At 41.5% G+C, this 20680-nt stretch overlaps 1 protein-coding gene across 1 annotated transcript in view; it reads right to left on the bottom strand.

Annotated features, from left to right (window-relative positions):
* Positions 1-20680, bottom strand: part of GPC1 (glypican 1) — a 62949-nt gene that overhangs the window by 10189 nt on the left and 32080 nt on the right. The window contains exons 2-8 of the mRNA XM_075570385.1: positions 13662-13820; positions 12559-12950; positions 10946-11111; positions 9053-9183; positions 8637-8756; positions 7183-7316; positions 1745-1920 (exon numbers count right to left, since the gene is read on the bottom strand). Coding sequence (XP_075426500.1) covers positions 1745-1920; positions 7183-7316; positions 8637-8756; positions 9053-9183; positions 10946-11111; positions 12559-12950; positions 13662-13820 — 1278 coding nt within the window. The remainder of the gene's footprint in view (positions 1-1744; positions 1921-7182; positions 7317-8636; positions 8757-9052; positions 9184-10945; positions 11112-12558; positions 12951-13661; positions 13821-20680) is intronic.

The following is a 20680-nucleotide window of genomic DNA, read 5'->3' as shown; positions in this document are numbered from 1 at the left end:
CCCCACATAAAAACATTTTAATATATTTCTGCTCATTTTTCCAGTTTATCCAAGTCCTTCTGAAGAAAAATTACATCCTGCTCTGATTTTACTACCTTACATAATTTAGAGTAATCAGCAAAGATGGAGTCTTTGCTCTCTATGCTAACCTCAAGGTCATTGATAAGGAAGTTAAAAGCAGTGGCCCCAGTACTGAACCTGAGGTACCCCACTTCCAACTTTAGCACAACCTGAAAAGGTTCAATTTATGACAACTCTGTAGTCTATCCTTCAACCAGTTTTCAATTCAGGTGCTAATATTTTTACCCAAACCTGTTTGCTTTATTTATACACTAACCTCTTGTGTGGCACCGTATCAAAAGCCTTTGGAAATGTTAGTAGACCACATCAACTACATTACCGTGGTCTAAATTCCTACTTACCTCCTCAAAGAAACGAATAAGGTTAGTTTGGCATGAACTACATTATCCTTCATAAATTCATGCTGATTGCCTAATAATGTATCCATTAGGTATTCCTGAATATTATCCCATGCAATATTATACCTATAAGTACCTTCCCCACTATTGATGTCTGTCTTACAGGTCTGTAATTCTCTAGCTCCCTTTTTAAATATAGGCACCACGCCTGCTTTGAGCCAATCTTGTGGTACTGAGCCTGTTGAAATTGAAATTGAGTCCTTGAATATTAAATATAACGGGTTGGCTATTACTGGCTATTACTGAACTTAACTCCTTAAGATACCTTAAGTGTATGCCATCGGGGCCAAGTGCATTCTTTACCTTAACTTTATTAATCTTTACCTTAAGTCTATTAAGTGCCTATGCACTTGTTTCTCAGTTAACCAATTGTTCACTAATATAGTTTGTGGCTTCCTCCTGTGTCAATATTTTAGCAATTGATTGCTCCTTGGTAAATACAGAGGCAAATAATTGATTTAATACCTCCCCATTTTCCTTGTCTCCAAATCTCCAATAATTTGCCTGCCCATCTCACACTGAAATGGTCCTATATTCTCTTTTCTAATATTGTTGTTATTCATGTACTTGAAGAACTTTTTAGGGTTTAATTTACGTTCTATTGCAATCCTTTTCTTGTTTAAATTAATTGCTAATCTGATTGCCCTTTTGCAACTTTTGTTACATTCCTTATACATTTGATATGATGCCTCCGTCCCTTCTAACGTTTAAGTATCTAAATGCCTGCCCCTGCTTTTCAAGTTCCTCCCCTACCTGTTTATTTAACCACATTGGTTTAGACTTGTTTCGATTATATTTATTACCCAATGGTATACACTGATAAGTGTGCTTTTTCTAACAATGTTTTAAACACTGCCCATTTATCTTCCGCCTATTTTCTAGGTTTGTACATAGGCACACACAAGCGCAATTTAAAATGAGATTCTGGGGCAAAACATTGCTCCTTCCTGGTGTATCAAAAAAAATAATCCTATATATTTTAATGTTTTTTTTTTTCTTTGATACATATAGTGCTGTTTTTGCCCCAGATTTGCACCTTGATACATATGAGCCATAGAGGTTAAGCATGAAATTTGAGCATTTGTTTTTGAATGTGTGTCTTCAATTAGAGCTACCAAACTGTAAAATAATACATGTTTTAGAAGAAATGTGAGTTGATACACTCCCAGATTTGAATGACTAAAGCACACCCAATAAATTCCTATTCTGAATACAGAATGGCAACAGGTTCTGTGACACATCACAGCTTTACATTGCCAACTTACTGGTATCTTGGAAATCCACATCATTTCCATTATATGCATTGCGTAAACGGTTTGTCATGATCTTCAACTGCATAATCTGCTGCCGGATCGTCATATCCGGCTTTGTAATATCAACATCAACTTCTGGATTGTTAATTTGATTGGCAAGACCATTGCCCATGGGTTCAGGTAAATACCTAAAAATGAACACAGGTCAACATCCAAGCTTTAATCATTTGATCATTATGGCCGTGAGCAAACTACACTGTCATAAACTAGAGATATGTGTGATCATGTAAGAAATGCGTTTTGAATTGTTCCCTTAACATTTAAGAACAAGAAGCAAACACTGCTCAACAGACGGAATATTCATTGTCAAATGTAATTAGATGTATTATGAATGGGCCCGCATATGCCTCAGAGTGGCAACAGGGTATTACCAGTTAGAGGGAGTTGCTCAGTGAGTAAAGACACTGGCTGGCACTGACTTTGAAGCAGGGGAGTCTGGTTCAATTCCCGGTGTCGGCTCCTTGTGACCTTGGGCAAGTCACTTTATCCCCCTGTGCCTTAGGCACCAAAAAAACCCATAGATTATAAACTCCACGGGGCAGGGACCTGTGCCTGCAAAATGTCTCTGTAAAGCGCTGCGTACAACTAGCAGCGCTATACAAGAACATGCTATTATTACTACCTGTGCACTGGTACATTTAGGAAAGATGCAAAGGAATCTAATGACCAAAGTCACAGAGTACCTACTGTAGGAAGAAATGCCCTATTGGTGCACACCCAGGGGCTATTGATACTTAACTTTTAATGATAATATATAATAAAATGAAAGGTCACAAAAAAAAAACTACACACACAGGTGATATACCTGTAGTACAAAAAGTGAAGACGTGAAAGGTGCAAAGTCAACTTAAAAACTTTGGATGGTTTGGCGATAGCGTACAATATGCAAATAATCTTACGAATGGTAAATTGAAGAAAGAACCATTCCTGTTCTGTACTCAAAGTGGAAAACATTGATCCAAAGTTTAAAACATTACTTTTACTAATAGTATATCGAAAGAAAAAAAAAAAACACTAGTTACATAGAACATAGAAATAAGAAAATATATTCAGTGCTGATAATGCAATGATGTAGCAATGTGATCCAGTTGATTCAGATTCCCTTTATTTTGATTGGTATATATCTTGGGTTAACCTTCACAGTATATCTGTATAAGCCTTTATTTCAGCATTCTTGGTGTTTCTTGTTGAAAGGTAAGGTGCTTTAGAGTTTTTAATTATGTGTCTTTGTGATATTGGAATTAAATCACATTCACTGGAAACCTAGTACCAGTTTGCTTATACAAGGTAGGTGGGCAATTACTTATCATCACAACATTTATATGTAAGCCTATATTAAAGCAGCAAAACGTGAAATCTTATGTTTTTTTTTTTTTTAAATCTGTTCTGTAGTATTATTTAAGAGTGACTGACTTTTTTTTATTTTTTAATACTACTTTTAATGCCATTTTTAATGAGTTTTAAAGCATCCTTTAATTCCTATAGCAGGTTTTACCCCACCTCATAAGCAGTGCAAGATCTTTGCAAGACTTTCCTGTTTGGGATAATTTGTTGCCAATGTTCCCAGCAGTTTGAGCTGTAAACTGTAACAATAGCTAAAGTTACCTTAGTAATACCAGGATACATTGTAGCTGCTGACTGAATAATTGATTGAAACGGAAAGGTAGCCATTATGTTAGGCACACAATCAGGATTTTTACAGATTTATAATGAGCACGAAACGATTGTCATCTTAGGTAAGAATGTAGAATTATACAATTACATGCTTACATGCTTTATTATACAATGTAATTATACATGCTTTACATATAAAAAGAAGACAATAAAGGGGGGAGGGGTGGATGTAGTATTGCTGCTTTAAAGCACTCATGGTGTTTCCAATGCAAGAATAAAGAAGCACAGTTTCAGGTGAACACAGTTCTGTTTCTTAACCAGTGTAATTGTGTTTAAATTCAGTCAGCTGACAGGTCTGTCTAAAATAATTGCTTTAATTGGAATCACAATAGCAGTTTGCTTACACTGAGTGGGTGAGGTATTGCTTTTTAAAGCTACCACTCCATTATGATATAGAGCTTTAGTACAATTTAATATACTTCCCCTGACAAAGCTCCGTTCACAAGCGAAACGCGCAGAGCATCATGATGCCATGAAGTAATTTCAGGAAGTGTAGACAACAATAGGATTGTAGCGCTGAGGGCTAATTTTGCCGATCTGGCACGGGGGAGCTTTAAGAAAAATAACTTTTTAGCACAGGCCAACCTCCCTCTCCTCCATAGGCGCACCCTTATTTATAGAAATATTACTGTGTCAAATGTACACTAACTAATGGTGCATCACCATTACTGTCACAGGGGATCTTATTGGAGGCATAGAGAAAGTCTCAGGGACATCTTTAAGCTTATTGCTTTATTACAGTATTTACACTGTTTTTCAGTTAATACTATGGCTCAATATTACTACAAGCAACAACAGTTCACCCACATGTGCTTATTAACAAGGTGATTTTCCCTTTGGCTTTTGTGAGCCTATTGCTCATTTGCCTCATAAATACAGTACTGTATTGTAGCAATCATTAGCAGATACCGCATACACTAGGTATACATTGCCAATCTGTATGTCCGTTGCTATTTTGGTCCAATACCCCCTTCAGCAACAATTTACCATTAGTAAGATATTATTTACATACAGTATCCGTTGTTAAGCCATACTTTCCTATGTTTTTAAGTTGACTTTGTACATGTTACTTCATCACTTTTTGTTTTATATCACCTTTATATGTGTAGTTTTTTTTTGTGACCTTTCATTTTATTTTATATTATCATTAAAAGTTAAGTATGAATAGCCCCTGGGGGTGCACCAATAGTGCATTTCTTCCTAGGTACTCTGTGACTTCGGTCATTAGATTAATTTGCATTTTAGTTTAACATTTACTAATAATCTATTAAATCTCAGCATACAATGTTAGTGATTATTTCTCAGTAACTTTGTGCATGTTAATGCTTGCAGCAAAACACGAACTATATAATCACACGGGAGGGGAGTTTTACAAATATAGGTATTAATATTGTAGCTCAGTTCTTTAATGTATTTGTTTATTTTTCCTTCTGTGTTAAATTGTTTTGATTTTTTTAAATAACTACACTCAATTATTAGGAAATATAACAAAAAGAAACACTATCAACACTACGTAAACATTATACACACCCACACTGTGTGTGGGTGTGTATATATGTATGTATATATATATATATATAATGTTTTTATTTATATTTCATCATCTTTAGCCCGTGTCGATCCACTGCTGGATGGAGTCCTCCTCAATGATCTTCCAGGTACTGTGATTGCAAGCCTCTCTGCTCCACGTTTCTCCAACAAATGTTCTGATTTAATCTTCCGAACTTACTTTTAGTTGTCGTCTTGGCCTTTTAATTTCCCTTGGAATCCAGTAAAGTAACCTCTTTGAGATATGTATGGCACACTGCCATTTTAATTTCTTTACCTGTATGATGATGTCACAGACTTTTGTTTGGTTTCAAATCCATTCATTCTTTTTTCTGTTCTTCTGGTCTCCCAGCATACATCTCCCCATACTTCTTTGGGTTGTCTGAAGCTTCAGAAATATCTTTGCATTTAGGGTCCAAGTTTCACATTCATACGTGAGCACGGGCAGAATACACTGGTCGAAAACATTCCTCTTGAGGCACAGTGGAATGTTCCCTTGAAAGATTGGCTTTTTTGTTCCAAATGCGCTCCATGCCATCTTCATTCTCCTATTGATTTTAATTCAAAAGGTTCCCATCCATTATTACTTGCCGGCCAATATAGGCAGTCTTCAACTTTTTCTAGTCCTATTCCATTTATTTCGATCTTTGCAGAGTTGACACTTTTGTTGAGCATCACTGGTTATGCTGAGATTAATATGGAGGCCCACTTGCTCTGGCGAGTTTGTTGCTGAAGGTGTTCTGGAGTTGTGGCAAAAATAACAGTGTCATCGGAAAATCGTAGGTGACAAGTATTCACCATTGATTTTGATTCCTTTTTTCTCCCAATTTAATGTCTAGAATAATTCTTCAAGTGTTGCTGTGAAAAGCTTTGGTGACACGGGGTCTCCATGTTGCACACTTTTGCTGATCGTTATATTTCTTGTATCTTCATGTAATCATATTGTCAATGTGGCGTTCTCATAATTGTTCTATATAATTTCAATACACGCTTCTTCAACCATTAGATTACATGAAGATACAAGCAAGATAGGGATTAGCAAGAGCGTGCGGTAGGGAGATACCATGTCACCAAAGCTTTTCATAGCAACACTTGAAGAATTGTTCAAGACATTAGATTGGGAAAAAAAAGGAATCAAAATCAACGGTGAATACTTGAGCCACCTACGATTTACCGATGCCATTGTTATTTTTGCCACAAGTCCAAAATAACTCAAGCAGGAGAACTCTCTGAAGTAAGGGATGTTCAAGAAACATGTGAAGCGTGAAAAGATTTAAATAAATGGAATAGAACTAGAAGTCGAAGACTATGCCTACCTTGGTCGGCAAATAATAATAGATGGCAACCCTTTGAATTAAATATATAAGAGATTTGGAAAAAGCAATATTTCAAATGAACCTTCCACAGTACATCAAGAATTAATTTCTTGACCAGTGTATTCTGCTCGTCCTGATTTATGGATGTGAAACTTGGACACTAAATATTTCAGAAGCTTCAGACAGCACAAATAAGTATGGAGAGATGTATACTGGGTATTACCCGAAGAGACAGGAAAAATAATGAATGGGTTCGAAAACAACCGTCTGTGACATAGTCAAATGGAAGAAATTGAAATGGCAGTGGGCTGGACATATCGCAAGAAGAAATTACCATCGTTGGAAAAAGAAGGCACTCAACTGGATTGCAAGAGAGATTAAAAGACCAAGACAATGACCAAATGTAAGATGGGAGGATGACATCAGAAGATTTGTTGGAGCAATGTGGAGAAGAGAGGCTTGCATTGCAACTGCTGTACGTGGAAGATCATTAGGGAGGCCTTCATCCAGCAGTGGATCGACAAGGGCTGGAGGTATGTGTGTGGGTCAGCCTACAGGAGTAAATACAGCACAAGAATTATGAAGTGTAGAAAGATGTTGTATTATATTCCAAACAGTGATTCTTTCAGGCTGATCTTTTTGGTGATGTATCTATTATTTATTAGGTATATGTGCACACGCTTAGTACTGTAATGTTTTTTGTTTTTTTCATGGAGTGCCACGGTTTTCTTCTATTGAGATTATATATATATATATATATATATATATATATATATATATATATATATATATATATATATATATATATTTGCAGTAGTTCAGTCTCAGGTTTCTTTAGAGAACACCTCTTACCTTCCCTTAGATATTCCATTCCAACACTTGTCTTCATTGCTCAGTCCTGCAGTGACCTTCTCATTGCATAATATATTGGGGAGAGAGACCCAATAATCTTGAACATCACCCAGCTTCCCTTTCACATCTGAAACCTATAAAAAAAAATGTGTAACCATCAATGGCCGGGAGTCATCAATCCCCACTAAATTAGAGTTATTATACGGACACTATATATGTGTGTGTGTGACCATAAGAAAAATAAAGCTTTCTTTGACTACAAATGCCCCCCTCTTCTCTCCTTTGTTAGCAGGACTGTGGCTATTTGGGCACTGTAATCAATATGTGGCGCATTTGCTCCAAAATCAATACCCTCCAAAGTCATGTTTAAACTTCTTAACTTCTTCAGCACTAGAGGCCTGCAACACTTTGCGAAGCAATACAACATTGAAGTGGCTAAAAATATGGTTGATGTCCAGATCCCATAGGACCCAGAGTTAGGCTAATTCACTGGCACTCTAGAATAACAATTCAATTCTTTATGGCCATTAAATGCTTGCTAAGTGCTGTCCGGTCAATTCTCAATTCCCTCAGGTAATTAATAAGACATGAGACACCTTCACTTATGCAAAAACATGCAATCTGTGTAAGAAACACCCAGCCTAAATGTTTTCTCCTCTGGGACCCATGTTTATGAAAATAAAACATTTACTCTTCTTCATAGCTCTGTGTGCCTAGGATTCTTTGTATTGTTACATAACAATCACAATTACTGTCTAACTTATGTGAAGCCTTACATACAGTATATCTCAACATACATCTTCATGATGCAGGTATGTATAATGCTGATGCACTCACTGCACAAGCATCTGTGTTTGTACATCTATATTTTGGGTCTAGAGTTCGATACTTTCTCCCCTTTTCTGTACTTCATATAAGAAGATATATATATATATATATATATATATATATATATATATATATAAACCATATGATACCGTTTGAAGCACGAGATCAGGAGACAGCACTCTGGTAAGTTTGATCACAAGTTTTTGTATTGAAAAAGACACATAAACCGACGTTTCGGTCCCCCAGTGGGACCTTTCTCAAGGTGGTGCACCACCTTGAGAAAGGTCCCACTGGGGGACCGAAACGTCGGTTTATGTGTCTTTTTCAATACAAAAACTTGTGATCAAACTTACCAGAGTGCTGTCCCTGATATCGTGCTTCAAACGGTATCGTATGGTTTATATATGATACACATGTATGTAAACAGTTTTGTGCTCTATCAAATTGACAATTGATGTATTAATGGCCTTAATTGAAGAATTATGAGCTGTAATTGCTACAATGTGTTAAACCGAAAGGCACCTTATGGACCATTCAATTGGCCCCACTTAGTAAATATGGCCCTATAGCAGCTTGGTGTGAACCTGTGACTGCAGATAAACAAAACTGTAAATCTCAGCACAGACCAGTTTTTCCAGGGTCAGCACTGAAGATTTGTCCTCTTGGGCAGCTTTTCCTTTCCGTCTCCTCTCTTCTGCTTTCAATCCTTTATTGTTCTTTTTTGGATTCCCACAGCTTTTAAATACCTGTGGAAAAATGTCACATTTTACCATTGTAACAGTTGTCTACTGCCCATGTAGAGTTGTGGTTGTTATTCCTATGTCAGCTCCTTGTGACATGGAGAAGCCATGTTATTCCCCTGCAGGGAACAGGAAGAGCCAAAGAGGCCAGTTCTGCGTCACACTGTTCCATAAAATACAGACAAGCTGTGTTTAACATTAATTGCATGCAAAGGCTTTAACAACTTGTAACTTCTCACCCGCTTCATGTTATATTAGAAACATATCAACGCAGGTGGTTTAATCAGGCCTCTTTCACTCACCTTGTTTGTTATCACTTCCTTGTTTTCCTGCATGTGACTTATTGCCTCGGAGATCTTGGTGTGAATGGAGCCCACAACATTCTCCACACTGGAAGCTCCATTAAACTTGTCTGCCACCAGCAGCAGCGACTCTGATCGAAACACAGAAATGTGCCTTAAAACAGTGAACATGTAAAGTATAACTGTACCATTAGGAGTTGTCACAGCATAACCACAACTTCTACTTAAGTTCATATATGTACAACCATGACTTATCTACACATATACAGCATGTATCATTTACATAAACCCACAGCAATAACCACAGCTTTCGCCTGAAGAAAGGTCTGTGTTGGACCTGAATCATCGCTGCTGTCCCTGTCTTGTTCCTGTAATAAATTGGATACCTTTTTGCAAGCAAGTTAGCAAGTAGTTTTCTACTCTGGTTTGGGGGCAAACTGCTATATACTTGGTTAAGAAATATATATTTTTTCTCATACACTGAATGCAGCATAAATGTTTCAAATTAATTTGAATAGAAACAGCTTTTGACAATCTTAATACTTTCTTGTTAGACTTGGATGTTTCTGAGCTGAACATTAGTAAAACAGAATTACGCCTAACTACAGTACCAAAAATACTCAAGGGCTTGTGTACAGCATCAAAACGGTCAAAGCTTTATACCTGGGAAAAGTCAGGTCAGACTTGAACATAAACCTGCAAGATTAGTAGCCAAAGATGTGAATACAAATCAAATTTTAAAAAAAGGAACCAGGAAAGTGTAATTAGGATCTTTAGATCTATCTAAATGTGATCTTCTGTATTGTACTGTAGATATTACTAGTTGCTGCTTTCCTCATTTCAAACAACAGCAATATTAAGAAGTGTGTATGAAAGAAGACATACAGTATAGAAGACAGAAGATATATTACTGTTTATTTTTTATACAAAGGGTACCTTTATCCTGTTCTCTACTCATGGGCTATTTGTGAAATTGTGATGATGGGATTCATGGAAACAGCAATGGAAGCTCTCCCTGACCAGGCCCAAGGTTGGGTCCTTAGCATCATCAGGTTGAATTTATTAGAAGACACAAACTTCCACATTTGACAGTATCCACCAGAAAAATCTCCAAAGGGAGAGAGAAACCCACACTCACGTTCCCGAAATGTATTAGTACAAAAGAAGTCAAGACAAAAAATATATAACATTAAAGGTATTTATCCAAAAACACTTATTCATAACGCACAAATTATAGATACGCAAAACATAAATACAAACATGCATTAAAAAGAATATCGAATGAAGTGTCTGTGTAGCCTGAACTGACATGAAATTCAGTATGCTAAAATAACTGCATGTCACTGGCTGCCTCTGCTGAAAGGGGAAAACACTTTATATACATTAGTATAAAACTTGATGCATATAACTAATAAATATTGATCATGAGAGAGCAAAGCAGCTGCCTCATTGAACAGAACGTTTAAGTGTGTTATGTTGCAAAGTATTACTCAGACTAATAAGCCAGGGGAAAAAAAATATAACAACATACGACAACAAAAAGTGTGTGCGTGTCTCATCAAATCCATGAGAATGCAGAAAAGAGACTTGTCTGTACGAGCATTATACTGTAGGTTTTGCTTTTATATATACAGTATATTATTTGTGTGTACTGCATTAGTTTGTTTTTTTGATTAAAATTTTATGTTATGTTTTTCCTCACCTGGGAACCATTGATGAACTACGCCATAGCAAATTGTTTCTTTAGGTTTTATACTAGCCTTCCTAATTGCATTGTTATGCAAATAATGATTTAGACAGTAAAGACCCAGCACCAGTTCTCTGTGACCATTGGCGAATCCCTAAGTGTGTTATTCATTAAACTGCGATAGTGGTGTTTAGCTCTGTCCTTACCAATGAGGTTCCTCCATTCGGAGTCCAGGTCAGCCTGATTGGCCAGGCAGCCCCGCATGACGTTCCAGCAGTAGTTGTTACATGGCTTTACGCTGGACAGGCCACGGCACTCCGGACAATACACCAGCTTCATGATGGCCCGTGTGCATTCAGGGCTCAGGGTAACCTGACCAAAGAAGGGGCAACAACAAATTCTAATGGTCAACATGTTACACTGTACACCTTACTGTCATCTACACACTTAGGATCCAAGTTTCCTCTTCTCTAGTTGCAACAACATTGTCCCTGCTCATCGGAAACAATTCCTGATGTTTAGCTGGAAAATCTGTATCATTTGCTACTTATTTTATTTTAAAAGATCCCTCATACCAATGCAGATGAATAGAATCTCCACATGTCCAAATCTACAGCACTCACTTCCTGTGCTTCATTAATTATGAGAAGCACAGTCTTGCAATGAGATGTTACCAGCAGAGGGAGATTGAACACTATTTATAGAAATTAATAATAGGCTCAGGAGGATGTGCAGACAGCAGCAGCGTTCCTGTGAGCTCAGTGAGGGACACAAAAGAAATGATTAGGTATTCCTTTCGTTCTCTCCAGGACTCAGGGAATGAGTATCTTAAATTAGTGTCATGTGTAATGCTGGAGCGATATCAAAGAGGCTTCACTGTGCTCTCATTCCTTACTAATTCCATAGGGTTTTTTATTTCCTGTGTCAAACTGTACTTTGAGGTTACATAACCTGCCTCTGCAGCTACATCCTGTTCCCTGTTCTTTAATGGAGCAATCCATGCAATATTCCACATGTGTTTTTTATTTAATAAATCAGTTCTGTAGTATTAGATAATACTACTTTTTTTTTTTAAATTCAACCATTTATAATGAGTTTAAATATACTGAGTGTCCTTTGATTTCTATAGCAGGCTTTAGGACACTTCCCTAGCAGTTCAAGATCTATCTTTATAACACTTTCCTGTTTATAATAATGTGTAACCAATATTCCCAGCTGTTTGAGCTGAAAAATGTAATAATAGATAATGTTACCTTAGTATTAAGAAGCCCCAATGCTTTAGGGAGGAGCTATGGGGTTTTGCTGCCTTATACTGACTGTCCCTATTAATCTATACGTGTAAGAGTTTCCTATTTGTGCACATTGTCAGTGCAGGGCTTGCAGTTATGGAAGTACTGTATATGTGGTTATCTTCTGCCCTCAAGTCTAGAACATATAACCTGCTCTATGCGCTCATGGCTCTCAGGCATGCGCCGTGTTGCTTTGTGTCTCCATAAAGCCCTTGGTACACTATATAACTGAACAACAAATATTCCTGCTTGTTCAACGTTACATTTTTCCCCTGCCTTTGCTGGTTACTCCTGCAGGTATCTGGAAAGTGACAGGGGGGACAGTCACAAAGCCAAGAATCAGTGTGAAGTTGCAGAAGAGACAAGGGCAGAAATGGGACAGTCAAGATTAGGAGATAGTTAACCCATTACATGACCACAATAAAGTGCTTGTCCCCCTGCCTCTGCTAACCCATTCTGCACCGTCTCCATGAGGGGGATTGATTGATACGGTTGTGTCCTTTTGTTTTTCAGATGCCGTTCTCTTATACCTGGGAGACTTTCCTGACGATGTCAGCGCCAACGCTCAGTCCCTGCACAAAGGATCGAGCTGCAATAAACGCCCTGGTCACTTTCAGCTTAAGCTCTCGTGGGACATCACCAAACGGCTTGAGCTGCTCATATTGCTTCACCACGCAGTCCAGATACTCTTCAGACAAGGAGAATTGTACGTTCTGTGCCTTAAATACCCGCTCCAGCAGGCGGCCCCAGAACTCGTTCAGCGCCTCCTCTAGGTTAACGCTGGAGCCGCGGTAATACTGACGCAGCTCTGAGTACAAGTCTCTGAATAACTTCGCGTTCTGACTGTACAGCTCCCCGTAAAGACCAGGGAACGAGTCCTGGAGAAACCGCTCCGACTTATTCAACAAGTCCTGGAAATAACCTGGGACAGAACAGCAATGTTATACTGAAGGAACGTACATACTGAGTGATATACAGCAGGAATGTATATTCTGTCTGTAATACTGCAGGGACATATATACTGCTGCATGTTATACTGCAGGAGAGTACACTGAATGTTATACTGCAGGAGAGTACACTGAATGTTATACTGCAGGAGAGTACACTGAATGTTATACTGCAGGAGAGTACACTGAATGTTATGTTATACTGCAGGAGAGTACACTGAATGTTATACTGCAGGAGAGTACACTGAATGTTATACTGCAGGAGAGTACACTGAATGTTATACTGCAGGAGAGTACACTGAATGTTATACTGCAGGAGAGTACACTGAATGTTATACTGCAGGAGAGTACACTGAATGTTATACTGCAGGAGAGTACACTGAATGTTATACTGCAGGAGAGTACACTGAATGTTATGTTATACTGCAGGAGAGTACACTGAATGTTATACTGCAGGAGAGTACACTGAATGTTATACTGCAGGAGAGTACACTGAATGTTATACTGCAGGAGAGTACACTGAATGTTATACTGCAGGAGAGTACACTGAATGTTATACTGCAGGAGAGTACACTGAATGTTATACTGCAGGAGAGTACACTGAATGTTACACTGCAGGAGAGTACACTGAATGGCATACTGCAGGAGAGTACACTGAATGGTATACTGTAATAATACAATCTTACTGTCACAGCTTCTGTGTTGAGTTGTGAGCACACCCTGTACAGACAGACTTGATTCTTTGAGCGCAGCTTGAAACTCCGCTCTGCTCTTATTGGCAAAGTTCTCCTCCATGTCACTGGTGCAGCAGGTGTAACCTTGAGGGCAGATTCTCAGGTGCTCGCCTGCAATGAAGGACATCAATTCCAACTTACATACACATCTGCGCTTCATTGTAATGAGGGCAAAAAGGGGGGTGTAAATGTTTATTTTTCCCAGAGCATGGCAAATAGAATTAAGACTATTTCTATTACTATTATCATATTTGTCATGCACTGTAGTGTAATAGGAGTAGGAGACATGTATTTGTATTATTATCTCTGACCTCTACACTCCCACTCTGCAGCTTTTTATATGGACACAGACGCGGATAGCAGATCTAGCCATTAGGCCCTCTTAGTCGACCCTACCTTACTACCCCCTAAGATTAATAAAAGGTTGATGCTTTTGTTTTTATTCTTTATTCCATGTTTTAATTCTGTCACTGATTTACCACTAGGTCACTCCCGCTCTTGAATTGTAATATTGTATAGGTAAAGAGACAGGGAGCATGGTGCACAGTATATTTAGTACTGTATGTGTTTTTCTCTCCAACACGTTTTGTTTAGCATAGTGGTGCTCAAGTCCAGTCTTCAAGGACCCCCCCCCCCCCCCCCCACCAAGTCGGGTTTTAAGGATATCCCAGCTTCAGCACAGGTGGCTCAATCAGTTGCTTAGTCAGACTGAATGAGCAACTTGTGCTGAAGCTGGGATACCTTTAAAACCTGACCTGTTGGGGGGTCTTGAATACTGGATTTCAGCACTTCTGGTTTAGCATATAAAATGAGAGAGAGCTTTATGGCTTTGCAATTCATTGCAAATCTCCCAGCATGGCAGGGGTTAACACACATATAGTATTCAGCACACATATGTTCAACAGCCAAGTACAACACACGCATGTTCAATGATCAAGTATAGCACACGGCATGTTCAAAGACCAAGTACACCACATACATGTTCAACAATCACGTACGGGACACGGCATGTGCAACGACTAAATATTGCACATACATGTTCACTTATTAAGTACAAAATACGGAAGTTCACTTATTATGTACAGCACACAGCATGTTCAATGAATACCACGCCTTGAATATAGAGTACAGTTTCAAAAAGCAAAAGCACAGAGATGAGCCACCAAATTAATAAAAGGGAATGGAAAAATCTAACATGAAGAAAGGCTAGCTAAATTAGATTTGTTTTCATTGGAAACGAGGCTTCTAAGATGGAATGTGATCACCATATACAAATATATTCAGGGTCAATACAAAGAGCTTTTGTCACAGGAGACCAGGTTATTTACACCTTTTCACCGGGATCATACATTGAGCAAAACAATTAAATAAATTGTAGTTTATTCGCATAAATTCGCTTACATACAATGATAGAAAAATACAGACAAAAAGACACACTTACTTTGGGACTGGGGGTGAAAACTAGACTTTCCTAGGTGCAGGGAACTCTTTGAGTGAGTTTTATCCTGATCGGTACTTAGCCCGGAATCTCCTGGATCCCAAATCGGCATATTGTTCAACATGCCACCGCTACGTTCTCTTCTAAGAACGTGGTCCCTTCTGACCGCGAGTTACTCCTGGAACTCAAATCGGCATAAAATCCCAGCCGCGTCGGCTACGATCATTTCTGAAAATTTGGGCGCAAAAGTCGGGACTTAGACTCTGGCTGGCAGGCTTTTCTGGCTTGGAGTCGAAGCCGGTTGCTCTGCTATTCGCACAGAAGCAACTTTGAAAAACCCGCCCGCGCTCTTATTACAGGAGGACTACAATATGATTGGCTCACAGATTCTTATAGTATTCTGAGTTTCATTCACATAACTCAGCAGCCAATCAACGCGTGGAAAAATTGCCAAGCAACCAATCAGAGCCAAGGCCGCTAGAAAAGCCGGGTCAGCAGGAAATATGAAATAGCCAAGGGACATGCGCAAGCCTGTCACCTTTCTCCCTGGCTATCTCAATGCACCCGCTGGGACAGGCTCCACCAGGTCGGGCAGAGCAAGTGGCAGCCTAGACAACTGCCATTGATCTCTGGACCTGGTACTCCGCCTTTCCCCACTGACCAAATGCTATTCACACCTCTGGCATCCTCAACTGCTTTGAACTCTGATGTCCAGCAAACTTACCAGCATCTATGGGTTAGCTTGGGCAGCCTGTTTGGACATCGGTTCCGAATGTAAAGAACACATTACATTTAATAAAGTAAATGTCACTATACTTCTGAGTCTTGCAGAACAGGGGAGAGACAAGGAAATATGTTGTAGTTTTATTTCTATCTGCCTTATTCCCCACACACTATCTTTTGGACTCAGTTTGGACTCTCAGAGTCCCCCCTCAACCTTATATACAGTTGGGGTCCCCACAAAGCCTATGCTAGTTGTGGGTCACCTGGGCATTATCTGGGGTACCCCCCTTAACCTAGGGATTCCCTCAGCTACAGGAATAGGTGTTTTATCCCTGTGCCTCATTCTCCTTTCTGGGCTGTGCTGTTGCAGGGTACCCTAGTGGTGAGTTGCGCTTGCGTTTTCAAGAGGAGATATTGCCGGGACAAGGTTCTTACATGTATCCGAGAATCAGGCATGATTCCCGGGTACATTTATGGGGAGACCGACAACTCCGGACCCCGACCTCCTAGGCACATTCTGTCAACGGTTCCTCTGCAAAAAAAAAACATTGAAACTGATACCCTAGCAATCCCTGCTTGCTGGCATGCCCGGAAAGGGAAAAACACAAAAAATACTTTTATTGCATACAGTACAACAGAATGGTACAATGCTTCTGGGCCCAAGAGCTAACTCTCTTGATCCTTATACACGGACCAGGGGTAACCAAAACTGGCTTAACCTTCATTTGAGAGCCTGGTTACCCCCTACTGTAACAGCTTTCAAAAGAACTATTCATTCCAAGAGCAGTACAGAGGACTCAGGGTCATTTCATAAGGTTGGAGAGAAGGAGATTTCACCAGCAACAAAGGAAAGGGTTCTTTACAGTAAGGGCAGTTACAATGTGGAATTCATTACCAATGGAAACTGTGATGACAGATACAATAGATTTGTTCAAAAACAGGTTGGACATCTTTTTATAAAGGAAATGTATACAGGGATATACCAAATAAGTAAATATGGGGAGGATGTAGGGAGTAATCCGATTGTCGTTATTTGGAGTCAGGAATTAATTTATTTTTCCCCTTATGAGATATGATTGGGGGATGTTTCACCAAGGTTTTTCAATTGCCTTCCTTTGGATTTATATTGTAAAGGCAGTATATAGGATAAGTATCTGTCATCTAAATTTAACATAGTTTGAACTCCATGGACACGTCTTTTTTTTTCAACTTCATCTACTATGTAACTATGTACAGTACACGCATGTTCAAGTACCATGTGCAGCACACGCGTTCACTATGAGTAATTTATTAAATCATTCTGGCAGATAACCTTATTATCTCAGATAATCTAACTGCCACAGTGTAATGTCTAACCCTGCTCAGAGAATAACTGCAAACTGAGTGCTGGCTTAAAATATCCAATGCCCAGTTCTGCTGCACTGAGGCCCTGGGCAGTGAGGGGTTAATGTCACGATCTGCAACATTTGGCTTATTGCCCAAGATATGTCTCACCATTTTAATGCTTTGTCATAGAGCAGTGAATGGGTTAAACTCGGCACCCTCGCTTTTCAAAAGATTAAGAGTCCCTGCCCACTTTTGAACAATAAAGCCTGTGACATTAAGTGACAGTGTGTGAAGCAAACGGTATGTAGTGAGCATGGGAACTGGTCCGCCTCTGGTTACAGCAACAGGCAAAGGGGCTGAAAATGAGCAGCTAAAAACGTCATGTGTTCTCCATAGCAGGTCTATGAATTAAGCAAACTGATACCCTATAGTGACCTGTTTGATCTTTGATCCAGTTCTGCTGTAAGTGACGGCTTGTGCTTTGCTGTTGCTGTGTATTACAGGTATAACTTATTCTATGTAATACAGATTTACCATGCTCTGTATATTAAATACTGTAAATTACTTGCATATTATAGCTATACCTTGCTCGGTATATTATAAATATACCTTCCTCTATATAGTATGTATTGCTCTATATTTTACTCTTATATTATGTTCTGTATGTTACACATTTATCTTCCTCTATATATATATTGCTCTGTATATCTTATACTATATTAGTGAAAGCACTGTATGCCTGCATGCATGCATGCCAGCCTGCCTGCCTGCTGGATGTCCGGTGTCCCTAGGGGAAATCTCATTGGTCCCTTGGGCCGCCCCCGCACACCTCTCATTGGCCTGAGGCGGAGTGACGGCCCAAAGGACACACAGGGACACAAACACACACACAGGGACACAAACACACACACAGACACACACACACACACAGACACACACACACACACACACACACACACACACACACACACACACAGGGACACACACACACACAGTAGGGGGGGGGGTGTACATTAGCAGCATTGTATAACCCGGGGGGGGGGGCTCACATACCCGCCTCCGCCTCTTCCTCCCCGAAATCAGCCTCCACACCCGCGCGCACGTCCTCCTCTCCCCGTGTCTCCCGCGCTTTCAAACACCCCCCCCCCCCCCCCCCGGCGCCGCTACAGTGAGCGGAGGAGCGAGTGCCCGGGACACAGCGGGGGAGCGGCCACAACAAGCTGCCTCCCGCCTCAGTTCCACGTGGGAGCGGCCGGACAGGTGAGTGAGCGGCCTTCACCCACCCCTCACCCCCCTTCAAATCACCTCCCCTCCACCCCCCCCCCCCCCCGGCGCCGCTACAGTCAGCGGAGCGAGCGAGCGCCCGGGACACAGCGGGGGAGCGGCCACAACAAGCTGCCTCCCGCCTCAGATCCACGTGGGAGCGGCCGGACGGGTGAGGGAGCTGCCGGACGGGTGAGTGAGCGGCCGGACGGGTGAGGGAGCGGCCTTCACCTCCCCTCACCCCCCTTCACCTCCCCTCACCCCCCTTCACCTCACCTCCCCTCACCCACCCCTCACCTCCCCTCACTCCACTTCCCTTCCCTTCCACCTCCCTCCACCCCCCCTCCACCCCCCCTTCACCTCCACCCCCCTTCACCTCCCCTTCACCCCCCCCACCTCCCCTTCACCCCCCACCTCCCCTTCATCCCCCCCACCCCCCCTTCACCTCCCCTCCACCCCCCCTTCACCTCCCCTCCACCCCCCCTTCACCTCCCCTCCACCCCCCCTTCACCTCCCCTCCACCCCCCCCTCACCTCCCCTCCACCCCCCCCCTTCGCCCCCCCCCCCCCTTCACCTCCCCTCCACCCCCCCCCCTTCACCTCCCCTCCACCTCCCCTCCACCCCCCCCCTTCACCTCCCCTCCACCCCCCCCTTCACCTCCCCTCCACCCCCACCCTTCACCTCCCCTCCACCCCCACCCTTCACCTCCCCTCCACCCCCACCCTTCACCTCCCCTCCACCCCCACCTTCACCTTCCCTTCACTCCCCCCTTACAACCTCCCACCACCTCCTCCACCCCCCTTCCCACCTCCCCCACCCCCCCCCTTCCCACCTCCCCCAACTCCCCACCACCTCCCCCCTCTTCCCCCCACCCCCCCCCTTCCCACCACCTCCCCCCCCTTCCCCCCACCCCCCCCCCCCTTCCCACCACCTCCCCCCCACCCCCTCCCCTTCCCACCACCTCCCCCCCACCTCCCCTTCCCCCCCACCCCCCTCCTTCCCCCCACCCCCCCCCCCCTTCCCACCACCTCCCCCCCCACCCCCCCCCCCTTCCCTGAGGCGGAGTCACGGGCCAAAGGACACACAGGGACACAGACACACACACACGTAGACACACACACACACACGTAGACACACACACACACACACACACGTATACACACACACACACGTATACACACACACACGTATACACAAACACACACACGTAGACACAAACACACACACGTAGACACACACACACATAGACACACACGTAGACACACACGTACACACACACACACACGTACACACACACACACACGTACACACACGCACGTAGACACACACACACACGTACACGTAGACACACACACATGTACACGTAGACACACACACACATGTACACGTAGACACGTACACACACACACACACACACATGTACACGTACACACACACACACACATGTACACGTAGACACGTACACACACACACATGTACACGTATACTCACACACATGTACACGTACACACACACATGGAGACATACACACACACACATGGAGACATACACACACACACATGGAGACATACACACACACACATGTACACATACACACACACGTATACACTCACACACGTATACACACAGGTATACATACACATAATGTATACACACACACATGTATACACACACATGTATACACACACACACATGTATACACACACATGTATACACACACACATGTATACACACACACACACATGTATACACACACACACGTGTATACACACACACACGTGTATACACACACACACGTGTATACACACACACACGTGTATACACACACACACACGTGTATACACACACACACACGTGTATACACACACACATATGTATACACACACACATGTGTATACACACACACGTGTACACACACACATGTGTACACACACACACACACGTGTACACACACATGTGTATACACACACATGTATATACACACACATGTATACACACACACACATGTATACACACATACACATGTATACACACACACACACACACACTTATACACACACACACATACAATGTATACACACAAACATGTATACACACACACAAACATGTATACACGTGTATACACACACATGTGTATACACACACACAATATATACATACACACAATGTATACACACACATGTGTATACACACACACACATGTGTATACACACACACGTGT

Source organism: Ascaphus truei, chromosome 14 (assembly GCF_040206685.1).
Source record: "Ascaphus truei isolate aAscTru1 chromosome 14, aAscTru1.hap1, whole genome shotgun sequence".
Classification (NCBI taxonomy): Eukaryota; Metazoa; Chordata; class Amphibia; order Anura; family Ascaphidae; genus Ascaphus; species Ascaphus truei.
The sequence above is the reverse complement of the archived record's forward strand: the minus strand, read 5'-3'. Positions and strand labels throughout refer to the sequence as shown.